At 36.6% G+C, this 20,658-nt stretch overlaps 1 protein-coding gene across 17 annotated transcripts in view; it reads right to left on the bottom strand.

Moving 5' to 3' along the window:
* LOC109099898 (neurexin-1a) overlaps positions 1–20,658 on the bottom strand; it is a 172,055-nt gene that overhangs the window by 69,670 nt on the left and 81,727 nt on the right. For all 17 annotated transcript variants that reach the window (XM_042767632.1, XM_042767644.1, XM_042767640.1 and 14 more), the window contains 3 exons: positions 18,294–18,738; positions 11,272–11,655; positions 631–834 (listed from right to left, as the gene is read on the bottom strand). In XM_042767632.1, the coding sequence (XP_042623566.1) occupies positions 631–834; positions 11,272–11,655; positions 18,294–18,738 (1,033 nt within the window). The remainder of the gene's footprint in view (positions 1–630; positions 835–11,271; positions 11,656–18,293; positions 18,739–20,658) is intronic.

The raw sequence follows: 20,658 nt of genomic DNA, 5'->3' as shown, positions 1-20,658 counted from the left end.
GAAATCATTCTAATATGCTGATTTGGTGTTCAAGAAATATTTCTTATTATCATCAATGTTAAAATCAGATGGGGTGCTTAATCTTTTGTGGCCGTGATATAATATTTTTCATGTTTTTTTTGTTTGTTTGTTTGTTTTGATAAATACCAAGTGCAAAGAAGAGAATTTATTTAGCATGAATAGAATCATTTGTCTTTACTGTCACTTTGATCAATTTAATGCATCCTTGATGTATGGAAATATTCATTTCTGGGGTCTTATTGACTTGCAAACTTTTGAACGGTAATATAATTTATATAATATAATAGTTATATAGTCTAATAGTCTATAGTATAAATAAATAGCTGTATATAAAAACAATAGCCTAATAGTCAATGATATGTCCCTATAGGCAAGTAAATGTGTAGGTGTTACCTGAAAAATAAAGGGAAATATTGGCAAAAAGAAATCTTACATTGTTAATCTTATTAACATAGACAATAGATGAAAAAATAATGTAGTAATATAATAGTAATATGCCTGCAAACTAATACCAAAATATTCCATGCTGTGTTGTGTGACATTTCAGTACATTTCATATCTATGTGTGGTGTTAACTATTAAGGTGAGCGATCCAATTGGCTGATGTACCTAGATTGACAGTGAGCCGGACACGCCCTCCGTCCAGCTCCAGTCTCAGAGTGTCTGCTGAGTTCCGGGAGGTGGTTGCCATGAGAACACCATAGGCACGCTGGGAACGGAAGCGCAACGACACGTCTTCTGCTTCTGTGTGCATCACTACTGGCAACTGAATCTTCATGAACTTACTGCCATCATAACTGAGGATGGTGGCATCTGAGAGAGAGAAGAGGAGAGAGAATTTAGGAAACACTAAAAAAGGTGGGTGCTAGGCAGTGACAGCAGCTCTGTAGCTGATCATAAACCCTAGTGTTGATGGCGACAGATGAATGACTGGTTACTAAAATGTTTTACAGCCAGACACTGAAATTCTCTACAGCATTGCACAACAGTAGCACAGAGCTGCTCAGTCTAACCAGAAGATAAAGGCCATAAAAATGACTCATTATACACCACATTTTATTTGTTCTTTTTATTGCAAAGCAGTATTTATCAAGACACCATATAATGTATTCCTGCTGAGGGGCTTTTGAAGCACCGTTTACCGCCGTCCGTTGCTTTAATCTGTTTATTCGTATCACAATTATTTTATTGAGCGATTCAATTTAGTGGGCCGGATCTCAAGACATCTCATTTGCAATGGGAGATAGTCAAGGTCTCAGAGCGACTGGCATAATCTCACCAGCTGCTCAGTCAGAGATATACAGTCCAGAAAGAGAGGATAAGAATCACATGCCAACTGACAGGGTGCTGATGTCAGAAGCAGAAGCTATTATTTTACCCAAGGCAATGTTTTCTTGAATTGTATAACATTACGTGAGAACCACAGTTACAATAAAATTATAGGTTATTATTTACAAATATTATATAAAATGGTACTTGGCAAATACAGTACTTTGTAAATGTACTCTAGTTATTACAGTAGTTATTAGTGATGTCAATAGATAAAAAAAGGATCTAATTAATAGCACTTTTTTTTTTCTGAAATTAATCACAATTAATCCCACCTATATACTTTTATATTGCAATAATTTTACATGCAATCTTCAAATTAATGTAGAAATAATATAAATATTATATTTTTTAATAGTGTCATCTTTTTTTATTTCTGAAGGTGAGTATCAGTAGCTGGGTTTCCATCACACTTCTTTTATTCACATTTTGAAGCATCGCATCAGAAAAAAATGATAGAAACAAAATAATTCTCAAAAAAATAAATACACCCAATAGAATCAAATTTTTGACTTTTGCGTAAAAGGGTTAATGCGAATAATGGGAGATGGAAATGCATTTTTTTGCAAATAAATTCCTCCAAGCGCATCAAAAAAAAAGTCATGTGACTTTGCACTATGGGACGGTAAATTATTATATTCAGTAGCGTCTCTACTTTTCTTAGTGATGTATAGTGCCAGTTAATCAGCAAGTGACGATTTTGTTCTCTTTGACTCGTTGGATGGAAACGGTGCTTTTTCACAAATGTTTTGTGCGATATTCCTATTTTGCGCAGTTAAAGTTAAATTCGCAACTTTGGATGGAAACCCAGCTATTTTGTTATCCGGCTATATTATTTTGGCTGCTTTAAGAGCTGCCGCTGCTGAACATGATGCGGATCTGACACGCATCATATTTTCTCACAACACTTTACCTTTTCTGACCCACTTCAGGTCTTTAAGTCTCTAGTAATGAGCTGACGAGACGAATCGAGTGTGTTAGATAAAGGAGACGGTGCTGGGCTACTCCAGGACAGTTTTGAAAACCACTGCATTTCAGAAACATGTTTTTAAATCTGACTCATATAACAAATAATTATATGCACAATTTTAAGGCAGCTTTAAATCGCCATTTTTGGTAACTTCCTGACTTAAATGATGACATAACTACGACATTGCAAGCTCAAAGTTTATTTTTCGCTTTAATATGTTATAGTGCTTTAATATAATACAGGACACACCAAAATGTACACTATAACATCTGAAAAGAAAGCAAAAACGATCACAGTATAACGGCTGACAGGACAGGAAAATTGGTTTTTACTGACATACGGCCTGACAACATGTCATCTGACAGCAGCTCACTGTTGTTCTACTGAAGCTCCTCATCATCTGTACCTTTTCCACACTCGTTTGACTAGTGCCTGGCACTGAGGTGAAGTTGGAGTGCGCGTCTGAAAAGTCTCCCGTTTGATGTGGTTGTCTAAATAAACGCAATTATTGTCAAGAAAAAAACAGACAGCACTTGTGAGTGGGGTGGCCAACCCTAGCTCCAACCCTGTGTTAATCATGTTAAATATTTTTAATGCTGTTAAACTGAAAAAAAGAAAAATTAACTGTATGCATTAACATGCTAATTTTGACATCACTAGTAGTTATATCTGTGTTCTGTTCTTAGGGGAGAAACAAGGGCCAATTCTAAGAGAGGTTTGCAGATCACTAGCACAATTTTGTTGGAAAAGGGGTACAGAACAACAGAAGTGCTGAGTGTGAGAGTTTTGTTTAAAAAAAAATAGAGAGAAAAGAGGCAGAAAAAATTCCCAAATACAGTAGGTCCGATGAGGTACTTGGTACTGTGTATATGCCTAGATAATTTAGCACGATAATGGAGGCCGGACACATCTGCCTCTGTGCAAAGACCAGCCTCTCAGCCAGAGGACAACATCTGGCATGGAACCAGTACAGAGACATCACTCGCTTGTGAGGAAGCTCTGGAGATGACGAGGCTGCAGGCTATCACCAATTAGGCTGCCCTCTTCTTCACACACACACAGACACACGCTCTTCCTGTAATTTTTGTGCCGGTCTCGTTTCAGCATCCTCTGTTTCTGTTACACCATTGCCGAGCCCGAGAGCAAACAGAGAGAGCGAGACAGCGGAAAACAAGATGAAGACAGGAACACAAGTATGGCAGCATGCATACTAATCAGTGCAGCGATGTACATTCACCCCCTGAGGAGGAGAGAGTGCGTGAGACAATGTAGCCATTGACAAAAGGTACCCTAGTCATGTTGCACGAGTATTATGTGTCTCAACTCTTGCAAAACATTGATTTACCCAACAAGCACCACCTTACAGCAGCTGTCAATGTAACTGTACTCAATTTTTGAGAGGCTCTGCAAGAATGCATAATGTTAGCTTTATGTTTCATAGTTTCTCGCCCATGTTCTCCAACGTGCACTTCGAATAGTTTTATTCTACCTCCTGCCCAGTGTTGTCCTCCAAACAATGCACAAACATAAAATAAATAGCTGTAAAAATAATGCATTACTGTTATTTTTTTTCTTGTTCATTTATATTAGTAGGAAGTATTAGTTAATTTGTAAGCATAGTTGTTACTACGCACTTAAATATACCATTACTTTTATGGCATGTAGAATTTCAACACTTTTTATTTAGTTAATATTTATTTCAGTTGTTTATTTTTAGTTGTTGCAGCCCTAAACAAATATTTTTTTTTTCCTTTTTATTTATTTTATGACAGTAAAGCTTTTTTATTATTATTATTATTATCATTATTTTTTTAAATAAATGCTGCAAAGAATCCTGAAAAATAGCACAATATCACAATTTCCACAAAAATATTAAGCAGCACATCTGCTTTCAACACTGATAATAATGTCTTCAGCATTTTACAATATTTTTTAAAGGACCATGTGACACTGAAGACTGGAGTAATGGCTGCTGAAAATTCAGCTTTGCTATTACAGGAATAAATTGCATTTCAAAATATATTAAAATCAAAAACAGTTATTTTAAATTGTAACAATATTTCACAATATTTCACCCTTTGTTTGGTTAGAAGGTTTTGTTTGTGTACCGTTTTAATTACCGATAACTGGCTAAAACCAACAGTAATTTAATGTTAGTTAACATTAACAGAATAAAATAAATAGGAAAGGAGCTACATTATTATAAAACCTCCTAGTTCCACAATCAAATTTCCAACTTGCATTTGTCTTCGGCTCTTTTCAGGTACAGTATTTAACTTTTCTCTATCTAATCAGTTCTCAAATGATAAAATCAAGTCCTACCCTACATTACAGAAGGATCTCAAATACCATATCATGTCGATTTTAACAAAAACTAGGATGCACCACAAAGCAGGTGCCCACCTACTCTGAGCTGGAGCTCCCACTGTAGCCTTTAACCCTAAACCCAAATCTAGCCTTTCCCACCAAGGCCTGCTCCAGAGAGGAGGCAGCCTCAAAACAATGACAGCTTGACAAACGAGCCCCCCTCTCGTCTCCAGTGCAGCAGTCTCACTCCAGGAGAGAGGATAATGAAAAGAGAGGTATGGCCAGTGGTTCAGAAAGACCCTCATTGCCTCCTCAAACAGCGCTATGCAGTCACACAGCGGGAGAACGCAGCAGTATGGCATCTGCACCGCTCGACAGCCCACACATCACATCCAATCTGGACAAGATGGAAGCGACGCTCTCTGTGCCTCGCAGTGGTCTGCAGAGGTTTCAAATGAAGAAACATGCTAGGAAAACAGCATGGAGATGGAACAGAGGGAGAACGGGAAACGACAGAATTGAAGGACTGATCGACGGAGCTCAAATGTTGATAAATCTAGACACTAGAAAAGGATGTTTCTTCAATTACAGGCACTTCTGGATGCTGTGGACTTAAAATAACTCTCTTTAACTAGTTTAATATATCTACTAACAATTCCCAACAGTGTAGGACAGCAATATTATGGAAGTTTTATTAATTTTCTGAAACGTCATGAGTACTTCCGCCATAATGCCACAACATATCAAATAATTTATTATTTAATAGCATTCTAATGGAAATGTAAACATTTTTAGAATGAAATGTTTAATTTTACATGTAGTATTTTATAAACCCTCAAAACATAATTGAAAAATTATATGCACCATAAAAATGTTGTTCACAATAGACCTATTTACCATGTTTTTTTTTTGTTGTTGTTTGTTTGTTTTTTAATGTTTCATTTCTCATGTTGTATTAATGTTATAAAAAATTATTAAAACATTAAAAACATTTTTTTTTTCACTTTTTGTTTAGATCACTTTTTTATGTATGTATGTACAGTATGTATTTATTTATTTATTTTAGACTGAAAGTCTTGATCTGGGCAGAGTGTAATACAAGGCATTTCAAAAGAAGCACAAATAGGTGATAATAATGCTTTTAATGTTACCTTTCATACAAAAAAAAAAAAAACAGCTCAAATCTTAGCATTATAATTCCCTTAGTTGTAGAAACACTGATAATACAAATATATATTATATAAAATATATAAAAAATTACCTTGATTTTTTTTTTTTTTTTGACAACCAATTTGATAACAAATGATAGCAACTGGACAGAATTTTAATTTTTTTTTACTCATTGTTTATATCATATATATATATATATATATATATAGATATATATATATATATATATATATATATAGTAGCTTGAAAGTCTGGATCTGGGTAGAGTGCAAATCTATATATAAAGCATTTGAAAAGTCGCAAAAATAACTGATAAAGGAATGGGTTTAATGTAACCTTCGTATAACAAAAATGGGAAAATCTTACTGTTATAGTGCCCATAGCTTTATGAACACCCGTGACGACTTCATTTTATCTTTTTGAATGACACAGATATCTCAATTAGAGGACAATCCTGTCGCAACAAGCACTGACCAGTCACGAAATCTCCTCAAACTGCCGCTCTCCTGGTCTGTAATGAGAGAGACGGAACTGGAGGACCGCAGGTAGAAAGGAGTGTACATGGCTGGTCACTCTCTCCATCTGCCCCTCCATCTGTTGCCACTTTCGTTTAGTGCTCTGTGCCGTCCAGCTCCTCTGATATGCAGAATCAGCCAAACACATGCAAAAGGAGACACTCACAGCTACGCAGGAATATATACCTCATCCGTTTCGGTCTCCCTTTCCATCAAGCTCCCACATAATCTCACATGAAGCACTTTTTCTCCTCTATCTCAGACAAAACCAAATTAAATAAAATAAAACTGGCCTGGCAAAATTACAATTTTATCTAATAAATTACATGATGTGCCAATCCATAAATAGGTCTAATCATTAATCGCATACCAGTGTTATTTTAGTATCATTGACATACTAGAATTTTTTTAAATCTTATTTTATGTTAATTATTATTTATTTAATATTTGAATTTGATTTAATATTTTTTTGTTTTTATTTCAGTTATAAGAATTTGGTTTTGTTTTTAATTTTTTTTTTTTAAATATGTCTATTTAGTTTTCAAGTTTTTTTTTTTTTAGTTAATATAGTTTTATTTTATATTAGTACTTGAAAAATGAGAAATGTTGCCTTGTCAACTAGTTAATAATAATCATTTTAGTTTTAGTAACTTTGTTTTTTGTATTATTTATGACTATTTTTTTTTCTTGAGTTTTATTTTTTCAGTTTTAGTTGTAGTTATTTTAGTACTTTAAATGAAAATAAGAAATGTTACTTTGGCAACTAGATGAAATAAAATATGGTAATGATTTTTATGGGTTTAGTTGTGTCACATACTTACAATATTTGCTGAATGATAAAGAAAATTTTAAATAATTCAAAGACATTACTGTCTGTACTGACAAATGTCTGACTTGCTAAAGCTAATTTCATGAAATTGCATTTCATATATCCTTAATATGCAAAATTACATAATATTTTCATGTTTTTCATGTTATTTTGACATAATTATAAAAAACATAACATTTCAACAAAGTAAATTAATATTTATCATGATTTTCATCTTTTCTGCACACATATAGCATGCTCTACACTAGTTTGTAAACTGATAGCCCCCAAAATAAGCTTTTACTGTTATTATCATTTTTGGCCTTTTTGCCATTTAACTGATAGGGATAATAGAAAAAGAACTGGAAATGCTGCAGGCAAGGAAGAGCAGTTTCAGGAAATGACACAAGTCAGACGCAAATTTGCATCATCTGCATAGGTGCTCAACATTTCATAGTGCATTTGTTAATCACTTCTAGGCCATGCAAATGGTCTAATCTGACTACATCTGAATACACTCTCCCTGAATTTTGAAGTTCTTTGAGTTTAGCTTGCTAGGTGACATCCGGAGAGTCAGCAATCACATGGTGGAGCCGCAGGCCCTCCCTGTTAGAATACTGCAGTGCACAGGAGCTATGGTTGCCACAGGGATTAGGGAAATGTATGTTCAACAATCATGATAAACAGGATGAGTTGGCTCAGAGGCATCATACATTATTCAGGATTGCTCGTGGTGAGTTCCCGCATGCCGATGGAACCTTCACCGTAAATGCATGTTACAATTTTTCTGCTCGCAACACTACACCTCATGAAGTCTAAAAGCATGCAGCGGATGGGGTAATGAAACAAATACTGACATGGGAATCAACATGAACGACCTGCCAACCGTGCAATCAAGCAGGTGTGGCTGTGGGAAATAAAAGTGAAGTCTATAATGGCTTGGCTGTTTGAACCCGCTTGTAGCACATCCTATCGCCTCTCTAAACAAAATGAACGCTGTAGGGTAAAACTAAAACTATCAGGTACTGAGGGATGAGCAGGGGTTACATGCTAAGTTTAGTCACTATAAGAGCCCATTAGGACCCTTGGAGACATGACAGGAAATTAGGGCAGATGTTATTCTGGGGCGTTTGTTTTCCTTCAATGCTTTGTTCAAGAAGAGCAGCTAGATGGTTATGGATTTATGCACTGAGTTTATTTCACCTCAGACAGCTGGGGAGGGCCAACTGTGAACGTAATGACATGCTCAGATAACTTTTTGTATTTTTTTTTTCTTTTGCTCACCCTAACTCACCCCTTCTACATCTGTCGGTGGTGTTCAATTTCAGTTTTTTCTTCTTCTTTCTTTTGTCCTGTAAATTTAGCCTTTTGTCATGTCATATTCATTAATTTAGACTGAAATATACAGTACATAGAAATATCACATAATCATTTGAAATAAAATAATTGTATACTAAATAAAACAAGAATTTTAGTATTCCACACTTTAAAAAAACAAAATTCCTAAAAAAATCACCTAGAAAATTCACCAATTTTACTTCATTTCATATTCATTAATTTTGTCCAATTTACTCTGATTGAAATATAGAGTACATAAATATCTAATCTACTATACAGTAAATTACTCTACAATAAATTAATATTATATATATATATATATATATATATATAACATTAAATTTCTTTTAGTATACCATACATTAAACAAAAAAATCTTTTACATTTCAGTAATGTGTAGTCAAATATTAGTCAGATTATAGACTGAAATATACAGTATATAAAATGATTATCATATAATCGTTTGAAATTTTGTAATATACTGTATTTATATAAATAAAACATTTTATGTAATTAGGTTAGATCAAACATTAACAAAATTCTGTAAAAAATTTCTACATTTTTTGAAAAAAGAGAGAAGAGATTTATCAAAAAAAAAAAAACAACAACAACAAAAAAGCCATTATGATGGGTAAATTATTCATTATTTTTCAGTTACTGTGTTCTTCATGCATTAAAGACTGTTATTAATTTTCCACTTTAGAAACTTTTCTGAATATTTCTGAAGTGTAACGTGTTATGGCAACAACAACTTGCTCATTCTGACTAGCACTCAAGTTTGTCTGTCAATTTGCTTCATTATCTGTGCAAATACACACACACACACACACACACACACACACACACACACACACACACACACACACACACACACACACACACACACACACACACACACACACACACACACACACACCACTGTTCAGCTCTTTCAGATTAAGCTCTTTCAACATACTATAATTAGATATTTTCAACCAGTTCTTTCTGCATTTATCTTCTTCTAAAATCTTTTACTGCATTAATATCTTAGTTATCTTTCCCTCATCATATTTTAAGCATGTTTTAATTAAAATAGTTTAATTATTGTCATAAAGCATCTTTGTCATCTCATCTTCATTATCATTGACAAATACAGTATATAAAACTTTGTTAACAAACATTTCCATTACTAATGCTTTTTGTCTCTCTGTCTCTTTCTCTGTACGTCTATCAAATTTAATTTCTCCATTCTACCATTGCACAAAAAGCTGTTTTCTGTGAATGGATTCTTATAAATGTGCATCTGGAGGAAGCTGGCAACACCCTAAACTGCACCAGACTGCACCATTCTCTTTCTGATTGCTGTTTGGGGTGAACTTTGCTCGGGTGATGATAAAGCAAGCCATCTTTGATGGGTTAATTGACCGAATCATTTCTATAATTCCTGCACAGAGCTTCAACAATGCGCGTATAATTGATTGTATTTTCCCACAATGCCGGCTTTGCTGCAGGGTGATATCAGTGTCCAGACAACAGCAACAAGCTTAAGAGAGATGCACTTCCATTAACGAATTACACACTATAGCTTAAAGCACTTCGCAGAGGCCAGCCAGAATGAATATAAGGAAACGCCTATAAGGGGTACGAATGCAAAGCTGGACTTAGAGCTCTCGCTGGCTCCCTTTTTAGGAGGGAGGGAGTGAACGCTGGCTGCTTTGTTCATCTGGAAAAACAACAGAATTAAAATTCTGCTAGGGAGGGAGACAGAAGGCAAAAACATAATCCATGCTTGAGTGGCTCTCTCTGAAGATGACATGGACTGAAGAGAAACACAATTACCACGGTAACAGTAACGTCAGCTCAGCTGCACTTTCTTCCTCACTGTCAAAGATGAGCTGACAAAGAGAGAGATTTTTCTATGCTAAGGCAGAGGTGACAAAGCGGTGAATGTCACCCTCCCCTACACATCATAATGGACAAAATATCTCTGAATGAGTGCCACGTCGTATAGATCTTTCACAGAAGCACTGATTACGTCAGTCCTTACAGTGAAAGAGAAAGAATGCACTAACCAACAAAATCACAGCTAATGAGAAAATACGTGGTTTATCCCTAAAATGTATTTGGCTATTTAAGCCACACTTCAAAACGTATGAATGCCTCATATTAGAATTAAATAAATGATAAAAATCAAACCAAGTGGCATTTATGTGATAGAACTATAGTGCACTTCTTAAACAAAGCATTTAAGGTGAATAGGATGAACATTATAACTAACAGATATCACCATTCTTCCCCAGTTAAAACATATGTATTTGAAATCAGATGCAACACTTAAATGTGTATTTTTGTAAGTTGTAGAAGCAAAATAGCCTAAAATCTCAAAATTGTCAGGGCCATGAAAACAATGGTTTTGCCTACAGTGTCTGCTCATTAAAAGTAAGTTTGTTAGATAAAAATAAATTAATAAATCACTCTCATGCAAGTGGTTAAAAAAAAAAATGTTTTTAAAAAGTTCTTGCATCATTTGTTTTGAGATCAGACTATTATCTATTTGTTAAATCAAATTTTATTCTAATACAATGGAATTCATATATTTTAAGTGTGGCTTAGGTGACCAAATATGATTAAATACTTTTGTGGGCCACTATTAAGTTAAGGTCGATTTTACACCAATGAGATTTCACTGTGAAACTGAATTTTGGACTACAAAAACAGAAAACAGAAACCAAACTTACATCAAAACTGATGTCATGACCATCATAAAAATATTTGTCAAGTGACACAATGTACGATCAAAACCTAGACTCTAAATGCAAAATACAGGTACTCACCTCTCTCACAGGAGCGTCCCAGATAGCCCGTCCCCGAGCAGTCACATACATATCGGTTCCAGCCCTCTCTGCAGGTGCCGCTGTTCAGGCAGGGGTTGCTTAGACACTGTTTGGGAGGTTCCTTAGAGCAGGACGGCTTCACCCCGACAGCTCTCTGGGCCTCCGCTATCCGCCGGATGTCCTTGCTCTGGCCGTCCATGAACAGATCTCGCACACAGCCCACATAACCGTAGTTTAGGAGTGCAGTCCAGACCTCTGTAGGGAAGATCAGACCGGCACGCTCCTCTGGTAGGCCGCCCAAGTACAGCATGTCATCCAAGTCCAGGATCTCACTCTCACCGGGAGCGTTGTAGGGAGTACGGATCGAGTTGACGGAAATGGTGCCTGTCACAAAACCACAAGGAGCAAATGTAATTTTGTTAACTTCATGTTTAGATGCTATTTCAGCAAAAGTTTGATTCAGTTTTAATGAGAAATTATATATGCAAATTACAGACTATGCAAATGAGGCTCTTTAAGGGTATTGAAATTATCCTTCATTCTTTCCTCTAAATAAACCCCCCTTTGCTTTCAAAGCACACAATGCAGACGAAAATCTCTCAGTTTCAGTCTCCTCAAAGTAAATTTGAAATTATGTAGCTACTGTATATTCATGTTTAAGCCTGGAAGTGTGAAAGATGATTTCAGAGCAACACTTTGTCACCATTTGTCAGAACAGCGCCTATAGCACTGATCTGTCAGTTTTGCATTTGTAGATATGTGTCGAGTATAAAAATCACTCTGGGGATGATCAAATCAGCTTGATATAGATGTCAATAGCAGAAATATGAGTTATGAACAAGACTGGAGCTTGAAAAAAAATAAATAAATAGGAAGCCCGGGACAGAATTTGAGCCATCGGAACATTGAGGAGTTTTTAGCATAATTTCTGGTTAAGGTATGCCCTTATTTAATGTATTCAAATTGTTGGAATAGACAGAATTATTTAAATAACATTCAAAATAATTGTTTATTATTTTTTATTACAAAAGTTTTATTTCATTACAGACATCATTTTGTTGAGGGAATCTGTATAATAAAGTCCTCTGTACAGTACCATATTGTGTGTATACTATTACTAGATGTATATAGTAATAATTTAAATGTTACATATTGTTGGAAATGGGGCCTCGCAGTCACAAAAACATCACAGATGGATTACCATTCATATATGTCCACAAGCTTTAATATTATAATCAGTTTTGGGCTGTCTTGAACTGAGAGTGCAAACCCTTACACAAAGACAAAAATTCAAAAGCAGTCTCCATAGCAACAGTAGACAATATGTAGCAGATTCACTGCATAGTCATCGCTATCAAAAGGGCATAGAACAGAATAAACGCTGAGCTCTATTCATATCTAATTTATTGGTTGTGACTGATTCAGTTCTCACTAATTATTTGTGTACCCTTTCAAAGCACGCTTCAGTCCGCCCTCTTCTTTTATGGTTTACGTCTAAAATACTGCTTTTACAACAGTGGTTAATATAAAGAGCAAAAACACAGTGCTCTCAGGTGAGGCGAGCCTTTCATTCGCTCTAATAACGCTAAAACACTTTCATGAGTTCCATAATCATCTTCATTGTTTTCCTGGCGACTCCAACAAACAGGCATTTATACTCAGTCGACAATTCAGAATTTTTCTTCTCATTTTCCACCACTGTGCACTGCCATTATTCACGCCTTGAAGGCGGTTACAAAAGAACAGCCATTACTGGCAAGATAGGAGAGAACAGGCAGGGATTAATGCAAAGCACTGGCCACTGCTGAATCCTGTTTATTAGCGTCCCAATACTCAGTCCAAACTCAATAAAAGGCGGCTTAAAATGAAAGATGCCACCTTTCAGTGCCAAAACCTTATTTCTATAGTGACAAAAATGCAGCTTCTGTTATAAATACAAATTAGTGTGACTGTAACTGAGGGGTCAGCTGGAGGTGGTACTGAAAGGCATGCAACATGTTAAAGGGAGAGCTTATTTAATGAAGCACTAAAGCAATTGCTCATGGAGGTGCAAGTTAGGGAAAAAGCCTCAGAAGTTTGTTTTTACCAATGGTTGGGCAACAAGCAGTTTTTATAATCATAGATGTGTTGGGTATGGGTATGTGGCTGGTGTATAGGATCTTTTTTCATGTGCTGGTGGTCTTTTAGGACTTATTTATGCTTCATTGTTAAGTAGGAAATGTAATATACAGATCAGTTTGTGACCTTAATTGTTTTAATAGATCAAGACAGGCTTGTTATTAACTAATTATTGAACACTGATTGCAATGTAACCATTTTTCACCTGTGAGTGATCCATTATCGACTTTATTTTATTTTATACTTTACTTTATTACAAAATTCTATTTTGAGGAAACTGCACCTTGACAAACGCTTGTTGCTGAAATATCGGTAAAAATAAGCTTAGTATTTATGGGGACATTCCACTGGCTTATATAGGCTTTATACTGGTCAAACTGTATTTTCTATCCTCTTCCCCTAACCCTACCCCTTACAGAAAACTTTAAATTTAGAGCATTCTGTATGATTTATAAGCTTGTTTCCTCATGTCCCCACAAGGTCAAATTTTACTGGTATTACTATTACTGTTATGACTTTTTTTAGTGACTTGTGACTTTAAGTCAGTCTGCAAAAGCTAACTTGGACAATAAATGGCTCTAAAATCTAAACAAACACTGGCCAAAAATGTATGGATTTTCATTAACACAGGAAAAAAGCGGCCCTGTTAGTGAGTATGTGCATTTATATGTGTGCCAAGCTCCAGTTAAGGATCTATTTGTTCTCAGATCTATGATTTATTTTCATCATTAATGGCTATTGTGGGATTTGAATGAATGGCTGCAGTATCGTTCTGCTATGCTTTCCAGTCTATGATGTAGAGCTCTGGGCCTGAGCTCAGATGTGCCTCACATACCTCGAGAGGGAGAAAAATTCACTTTGAGATTAAATGTGATTCCATAGACTGATTGCGGCCTCCTGTATCTGACTCATTATTCACAGGCAAACCCAAAGAAATGGCAGAAACACTTAACGGCCAGACATGGTGACACAGTATAATTATGCTCCGTGTAAGTCGTTCCCTGCCAAGCGTTTCAGCGAATATGCTGAAATAGTGCTTTCCATTCTATTCCACTTGATACATCACTGCAGAGATGCCACTTGTAACATGCTAGCAGTGTTAGTAAATAAGAATTTCATTTGCCTCTAAGTCTGTAATAAGTCTGTGTGGATTTGATAAGGCATAGTAGCACTTTCTCCTCCTCTTGCACGCACCCCCCCAACCCCACCCCACACACACACACATTATCTTGTCCTATGTTGAGCACTTGGCGACTGTACCCCTAAACAGCAGCCAAACATCTCCCCCGGGTCATCAGTAATGAGCATTCTCCATCATCTCGACTTCCATTCACTCTGTGATTACATAGCACGGCCTAATGCTGGGCCGGTTTTACTTTATGTACACACACACAAATATACACACACCAGTGGAGTAGAGTGGATTTCTAAAAAAGTAGGCAAAGTCCCATTTGTTTTTTTCATTCCAATGTAAATTCATGTTCCAGTTCATTTGATGTTTACATGGTGTTGGCTTGAAATGTGTATGGAATTTATCTTGCACTATCAACAAACAATAAATGCTATAATTTTTTATTTTTTTTTGTATGCATTATATTAACATACTATTTCTTATGGATGTGCTTGAAGTCAAGTATCTTATTCAGAAGCGTTCAAAAATAGCTAAAACATACAATGCAATGGTGAGTAACATTACACTAAGACTATATTTTAACCCCCCCCCCCCCATTTTTTTAAAAGAATAATTCTTCATTTAGATCATTTATGCACTTTGTGCAAATAACCTGCCTTATTGGCAGTAACTCCACTCTCCAACGTATATCAACACTTTAAAAGCAGCTGAAACTAATCTGTTGCAGTGGTGCAGATGGTTAAGTGTGTGCCCTTGGCTTTTTGATGCGATTGACCCGGGTTCGATCCCACCTTTTGGCAAACTTTTTTTTCTCCCTTTTCAAATCTTGTATCACATCGTAAAGGCATTTATTTTCAATTCAAAATTAAGGAAATAATCAAAAAGGTGAAAATAAAGTATAGGGTAGGGTTAGGGTAGGTCTAGGGAGGGCTTTATTGTACCAATAAGGTGGCATCCATTTAATTATTTGAATTAAAATTATAATTTACACTCAATACGTCATTATTGCATACTGTTTTATAATGTACTACAATACTAAAGTGCAGATAATTGCCACTATATGCAACAAGTAGTATACATAACAGAAAATCCTGCTATTTTAACATAGTGTAAATAGTGTAAGTGTAAATAGACACTCTGTATGTTTTATTCCATAGTAAGTGCAATTCATACAATACATTTAAACTGAGCTACTTTAAGACCATCTCCGAACTTTCTACCACGACTCTGCTGTTCGTCAGCTGGTTCTTTCTGTATATGTTGATTGACAGATGTCTCATCCAGTCAGCGGTGAGTAATCCCAAACCAATGGCACTGTCTCAAACTTTGCCTACCTCTTCCGGTTTGTCTGATTTGTCCTTGTGTTTTCTGACTTGTTATTTTGTTTTCTGAATTTTTATTTTGTTTTTTTTAGATTTGCATTTATGTTTGTAATTTATTATTTTGTTTTCACAATTGTAATATGTTTTGCACTTCTCGGCCACCGTAAATTCTATATGAATACAGATACAGAACAGATTATTTGTCAGTGCAACAGATACAAAGAGTTAATGACTTCACACTAGTGATGGGTCGTTCTTGAACGATTTGTTCATATTTTAAGGAAGCTTGTAAATTAATTTATCTATCCACTGCGGTCACGTCATGTGACAAAAGAAAAGAATAGGTTAAAGCCTTTTATACAGTCTGTGGTTAAAGCTTATGGGGCTGTCACGTGATGAAGGAACGTCACAAACCCAAAGACTGGATAGATGAACTAATCAATTCTCTTTCTGGCTCAGACTGCATAGGTTAAAGCTTATGGGGCTGTCACGTGATGAAAGAACGACTCCAACCCGAAGACTTGTCAGATAAGAGATGAGGTGAGCTAATCATAGACTAAAGATCCAGGTAAACAATGAATTAATCTTTTCTGTTTCTTATAGCATTATAGTTTTGTATTGTTTGTAGTGTGATCAATGGTTGCACAAGTACTAGTAGACATGTTAGGGAAGTAACACATAACATTTTAATTATATTTTGATAAAATGAATGAAATGACTCACATAAGATTCGTTCATTTTGCTGAACGAGACTCAAAGGTCCGAGTCGGTAAAATGATCCGAACTTCCCATCACTACTTCACACAATTTTTTAAAACCACATCACATTAAAATCTCATCAAATTTAAACAATTTTTAATATTGTTGAAAAAGTAAGAACTGCAGTAGTATAGTATTAAACGCATAACTCATGTGACTTGTTACTGGTAACTGATGTTTGGCTATTATTATTAATAGTAACCTTCTTTTTGGACCATTAGTCAACAAATCCTCTGTAAACACTGTAGATTTTATGATGGTCACAGGCACGGAAGTGCAGCTTTCATTTAACTGAACTGAGTGGTCACTAAATCCTCACTCACATATCATCACTTCCAGTTCGTTTCAATTCAGAAGTGACCGAAAGTGGTGATGTCTGAGTGGGTGTGTTTACTTTGTACTTAGCCTGTCCATTTCCATCAAATTTCCATTTGACCCATTCTTTCAGGACAATTTGTGGCCTGGCTGACTGTTGGACAGTGTCACTTTAGAAATCTAAGTGGTTTATACACCAAGCCATCTCATATTTCTATATTCTCTCATCCTACTTTTTTTTTTTTTGTGGAGGCACAATAACGCCCCTGACACACATCTATACATGTACATGTGCACATTCTCATTAATAGATGCATATGCAGACGCACAACCGTACATGTTTGCATACACGCATGCAAAAACACCAGCATGCCCACACACGCACTCGCCCTGCACAAGTACAGCTGCCTATATACGATCAAATGGCTTGCGTAGGCAGCCAATTCATGCAGGCGGGAGAGTGACACAGCTCATTCTGCGGGCCTTAAATGCAAGGTCCCATCTGTCAATGGTGTTTCAGATTCCCATGAAATGCTACTAAGAGAAAAGGTTTATTCTCTCTTTCAAAATGTGCCTGAACTCACAACGACAGCCATTGGATTGTGCAGCGATAAAGCCTGGAGAATAAGATCAAACCGAGCCCTGTGGATAAAAACGATTTGATGAAAAACGCAATTTAAAACCATAGAAAAAAAGACCTGTGCTCCTAACGAAACCGTATCCAATCCCAATTGAATAATGTATTGGCATTTAACTAAAATACCACTCTTATTTTATAAATCTGATTTCATAATTGCTCCAAAAGCTATTTAATTTTCTCCTTATAACTTTCACAGTTTAATCTTGCAGTATATGTCAGAACTAATGCAGGTGACTGGCGTTTCTATATCCGGAAAGAGAAGATGAGAGATTCGCAATAACCACGGATCAATAGAGCCTTTTCCCACTTTTTCACAGAAATGAGAAAATGAACGGGTACCAAAGGCCGTTCCTTTTGACTCCAGGCAAACGGCATTGACATGCGAGGAAAAGGGGAGTAGGGGGAGAGTTAGGGATGAATGTCTTTACTTGGCAGAGCTGTGCTCGCTCTCTCCTTTGGGAAACCAAATCTGGTTTCCATGGCAACTCCGCCAGAGAAGACAGAGCAAGAAAGGAGGAGGAAGACAGGAAAGACTGCGGGTCCTGTTCATATTCAAATGCCTGCCTGACAGTGTGCTCCGGAAGGCAGGGTTACGACTGTGTTCACGCGAGCGTGAGAGAACACTGCTGTCAATATTTCGTAGACCTTGAATATCAGCCAGTATCTAACCATACTTTGAATTCATTAGCAGAACAAAAGAACAGCTGTACAATTAAGTCACAGAGCCAAATTCTACCTGATCTTCCGTCTCTCTGAAAGTCCACGTGGTACCATTCCCCATCGTTGACTTTTTTGTTGACGGCACGGGTTTTGGTGGTGCCTGAGCCCATGTCAAGCAGAAGGTACAGGTGCCCGTCCAGCATCTCAATGGCGAAGAAATCCACCTTTAAGGTTTTGGGGCTCTTGGGGTCTTTCTGCTGCTGTGGTTTGGGTTTTCCGTGGCTGAAGAGGAGAAGCCCGTTGGGCTCAGTGGTGCGGAAGTCGAAGGAGATGGAACCGGCTTTTTTGGCGGACCACTTGTCAAGGGTAATGAATGACTCTGGAGTCTCGAAGGTGACAGGATCTAGGGTAGCCACGTTCTCACATTTGAAGGCCACCACACCGCTCACCTTCATTTTGGGGTCTCCTAGCTTGGCCAGTCGAGACAGCTCGAGCCTTACATCATTGTTCTTGTACACAACCTTTATGTGAAAAGAGAAGAAAAACAGACTTCCAATGAGTTAACAGCAATAATTCACATTGTTTATTGTATGTTACTGTGTCTTGCAATTAGAAACAGGAGTGTTGGACAAGGGGTAGAAATCACATTAAATAGCGTTAAACTAGTTCCACTACTATACAATTTTCAACCAAATTTGTACAAAAGGCCCAGAAATCCTATACCGTCGCCCCTGACTGCACCTGCAAATAAATAAATTTGTTGGTAGATTTACTTGTAATATTTGCATTTGTTATAAAATAATAAAATGAGATAATAATAAATAAAAAAAATCCCCATTCTATCTAACATGTACTCATCAATGTATTGATGAACTCCACTTGTTCATTGCTGTTAAATCCTTCAAAAATTCAATAATCAATATTTTGACTATATGTGAAATCCTTTCTTTGACTGCTGCATTAATCACAAGCAGGTTCAATGACACTAAAGTGACACTAAAAGCTTGGTTTGAGAGGTTACTGATAATTATTGGTTATTTATGCAACAAACTTAATGTCTTTGCCTATTTCAGGTGCATTTTTAACAAATAACCACCAGTCTCCTCTGGCATCTGTGTCGTGATTAAAACTCATGATATCACAGTATAAATAAAAACAAATATTTCAGATTTTAAATAAATTAATTGTCATTTCAGTTGTCATGCTCATTTTGAATAAATTTTTATGGAGGATAAAACCTGTGTCATTTTTGTGAAGTCTTTGAAAAAAAAAAAACTTTGACATTCACAATTTTGGTGTCTCAAGCTTCCCGGTGTTGTTTTACTATTCAATCCGAATGGAATCAAATAACAGAGCCTTTTCTGCCCTTTCAGAATGTGAGGCATAACTCTTTTCCTCTCTCCTCCACAAGGCCAAAACCCGTGATATAAACCCGAGCACCGGACTGTGAAGTGTACACGACAACACTCTTTTAATTCAGTTTCGATTTCATTTGAGCCCTTGCCAGGAAGAAGATAATGGTATGCGGATGCAATAAAAGCTTATTGATGATGCTTCAGAAATGCCAATCACAGGCAGGCACAAGAGCCTTTCCAGCCATTAATGGGATACAGGAGTGAATCCCCCCTCCTCTTTCCCGCTTCATAAACTCACACGGGGGAAAAACACAAGCGATCTGTGATAAAACACTGCACAACATGGCCGCCGGAGAAGGATGCATTACAGATGGGAGGTTAGGGGCAGGGACAGCAGGTGGAGGACGACGCATCTGTCTGTGCCACCTGATCTGAATGATCAGGAGCCTGGAAAGCACTGACCAAATGCCCCTGAGAGGAGGGGTGAATTAAAACAAATGCACTAATGATGAATGGGCTTCTTGTTCACCCTGCTCTGAACGCCTGAATAAATCAACCTTGGCGTAAATAACTACTCACGTATGGTAACGAACACACACCTAGAGGTCCTCGATGTACCTCACACACACTCATAATGCTTGAAAATATAAAACATGACCTTTGCAAAGCAAAATAATGGCAAAATAAAATGTTAAAAGGTCCCTTGTACTGCCTACACACAGTCGTCCTTTTAATGTCAGTAAAGCTTATGAATGAACCAAGAAGAGGATCCATTCAAAATCCTCTAAGTATGAATTCTTGTTCATGAGTTCAAAGCACTGGAGTGTTTGTTAACACAGGTCAATGACCTTAGGTCTGCTGCTAATCTGTGGAAATGATATCGCCTAAGCACAGACAAGAGACACCAAACGCCTACATACGGCAGCAGACCAAAGCTTACACTAGTCTGCACTTTCATGTTTTGACACTGATTGATTGCTTGTGGATTGGTTTTGAAATGAAGGCTGGAGGCTTAGAAGGGAAACAAATGGGGAGTCTGCACTGTTCCAATGCTTCCAAAATGTGACAAAATTACATATTTTTCAT

Source organism: Cyprinus carpio, chromosome A12, assembly GCF_018340385.1.
Source record: "Cyprinus carpio isolate SPL01 chromosome A12, ASM1834038v1, whole genome shotgun sequence".
NCBI lineage: Eukaryota > Metazoa > Chordata > Actinopteri > Cypriniformes > Cyprinidae > Cyprinus > Cyprinus carpio.
Note: the sequence above shows the minus strand (reverse complement) of the source record. Positions and strands in the feature narration are given on the sequence as shown.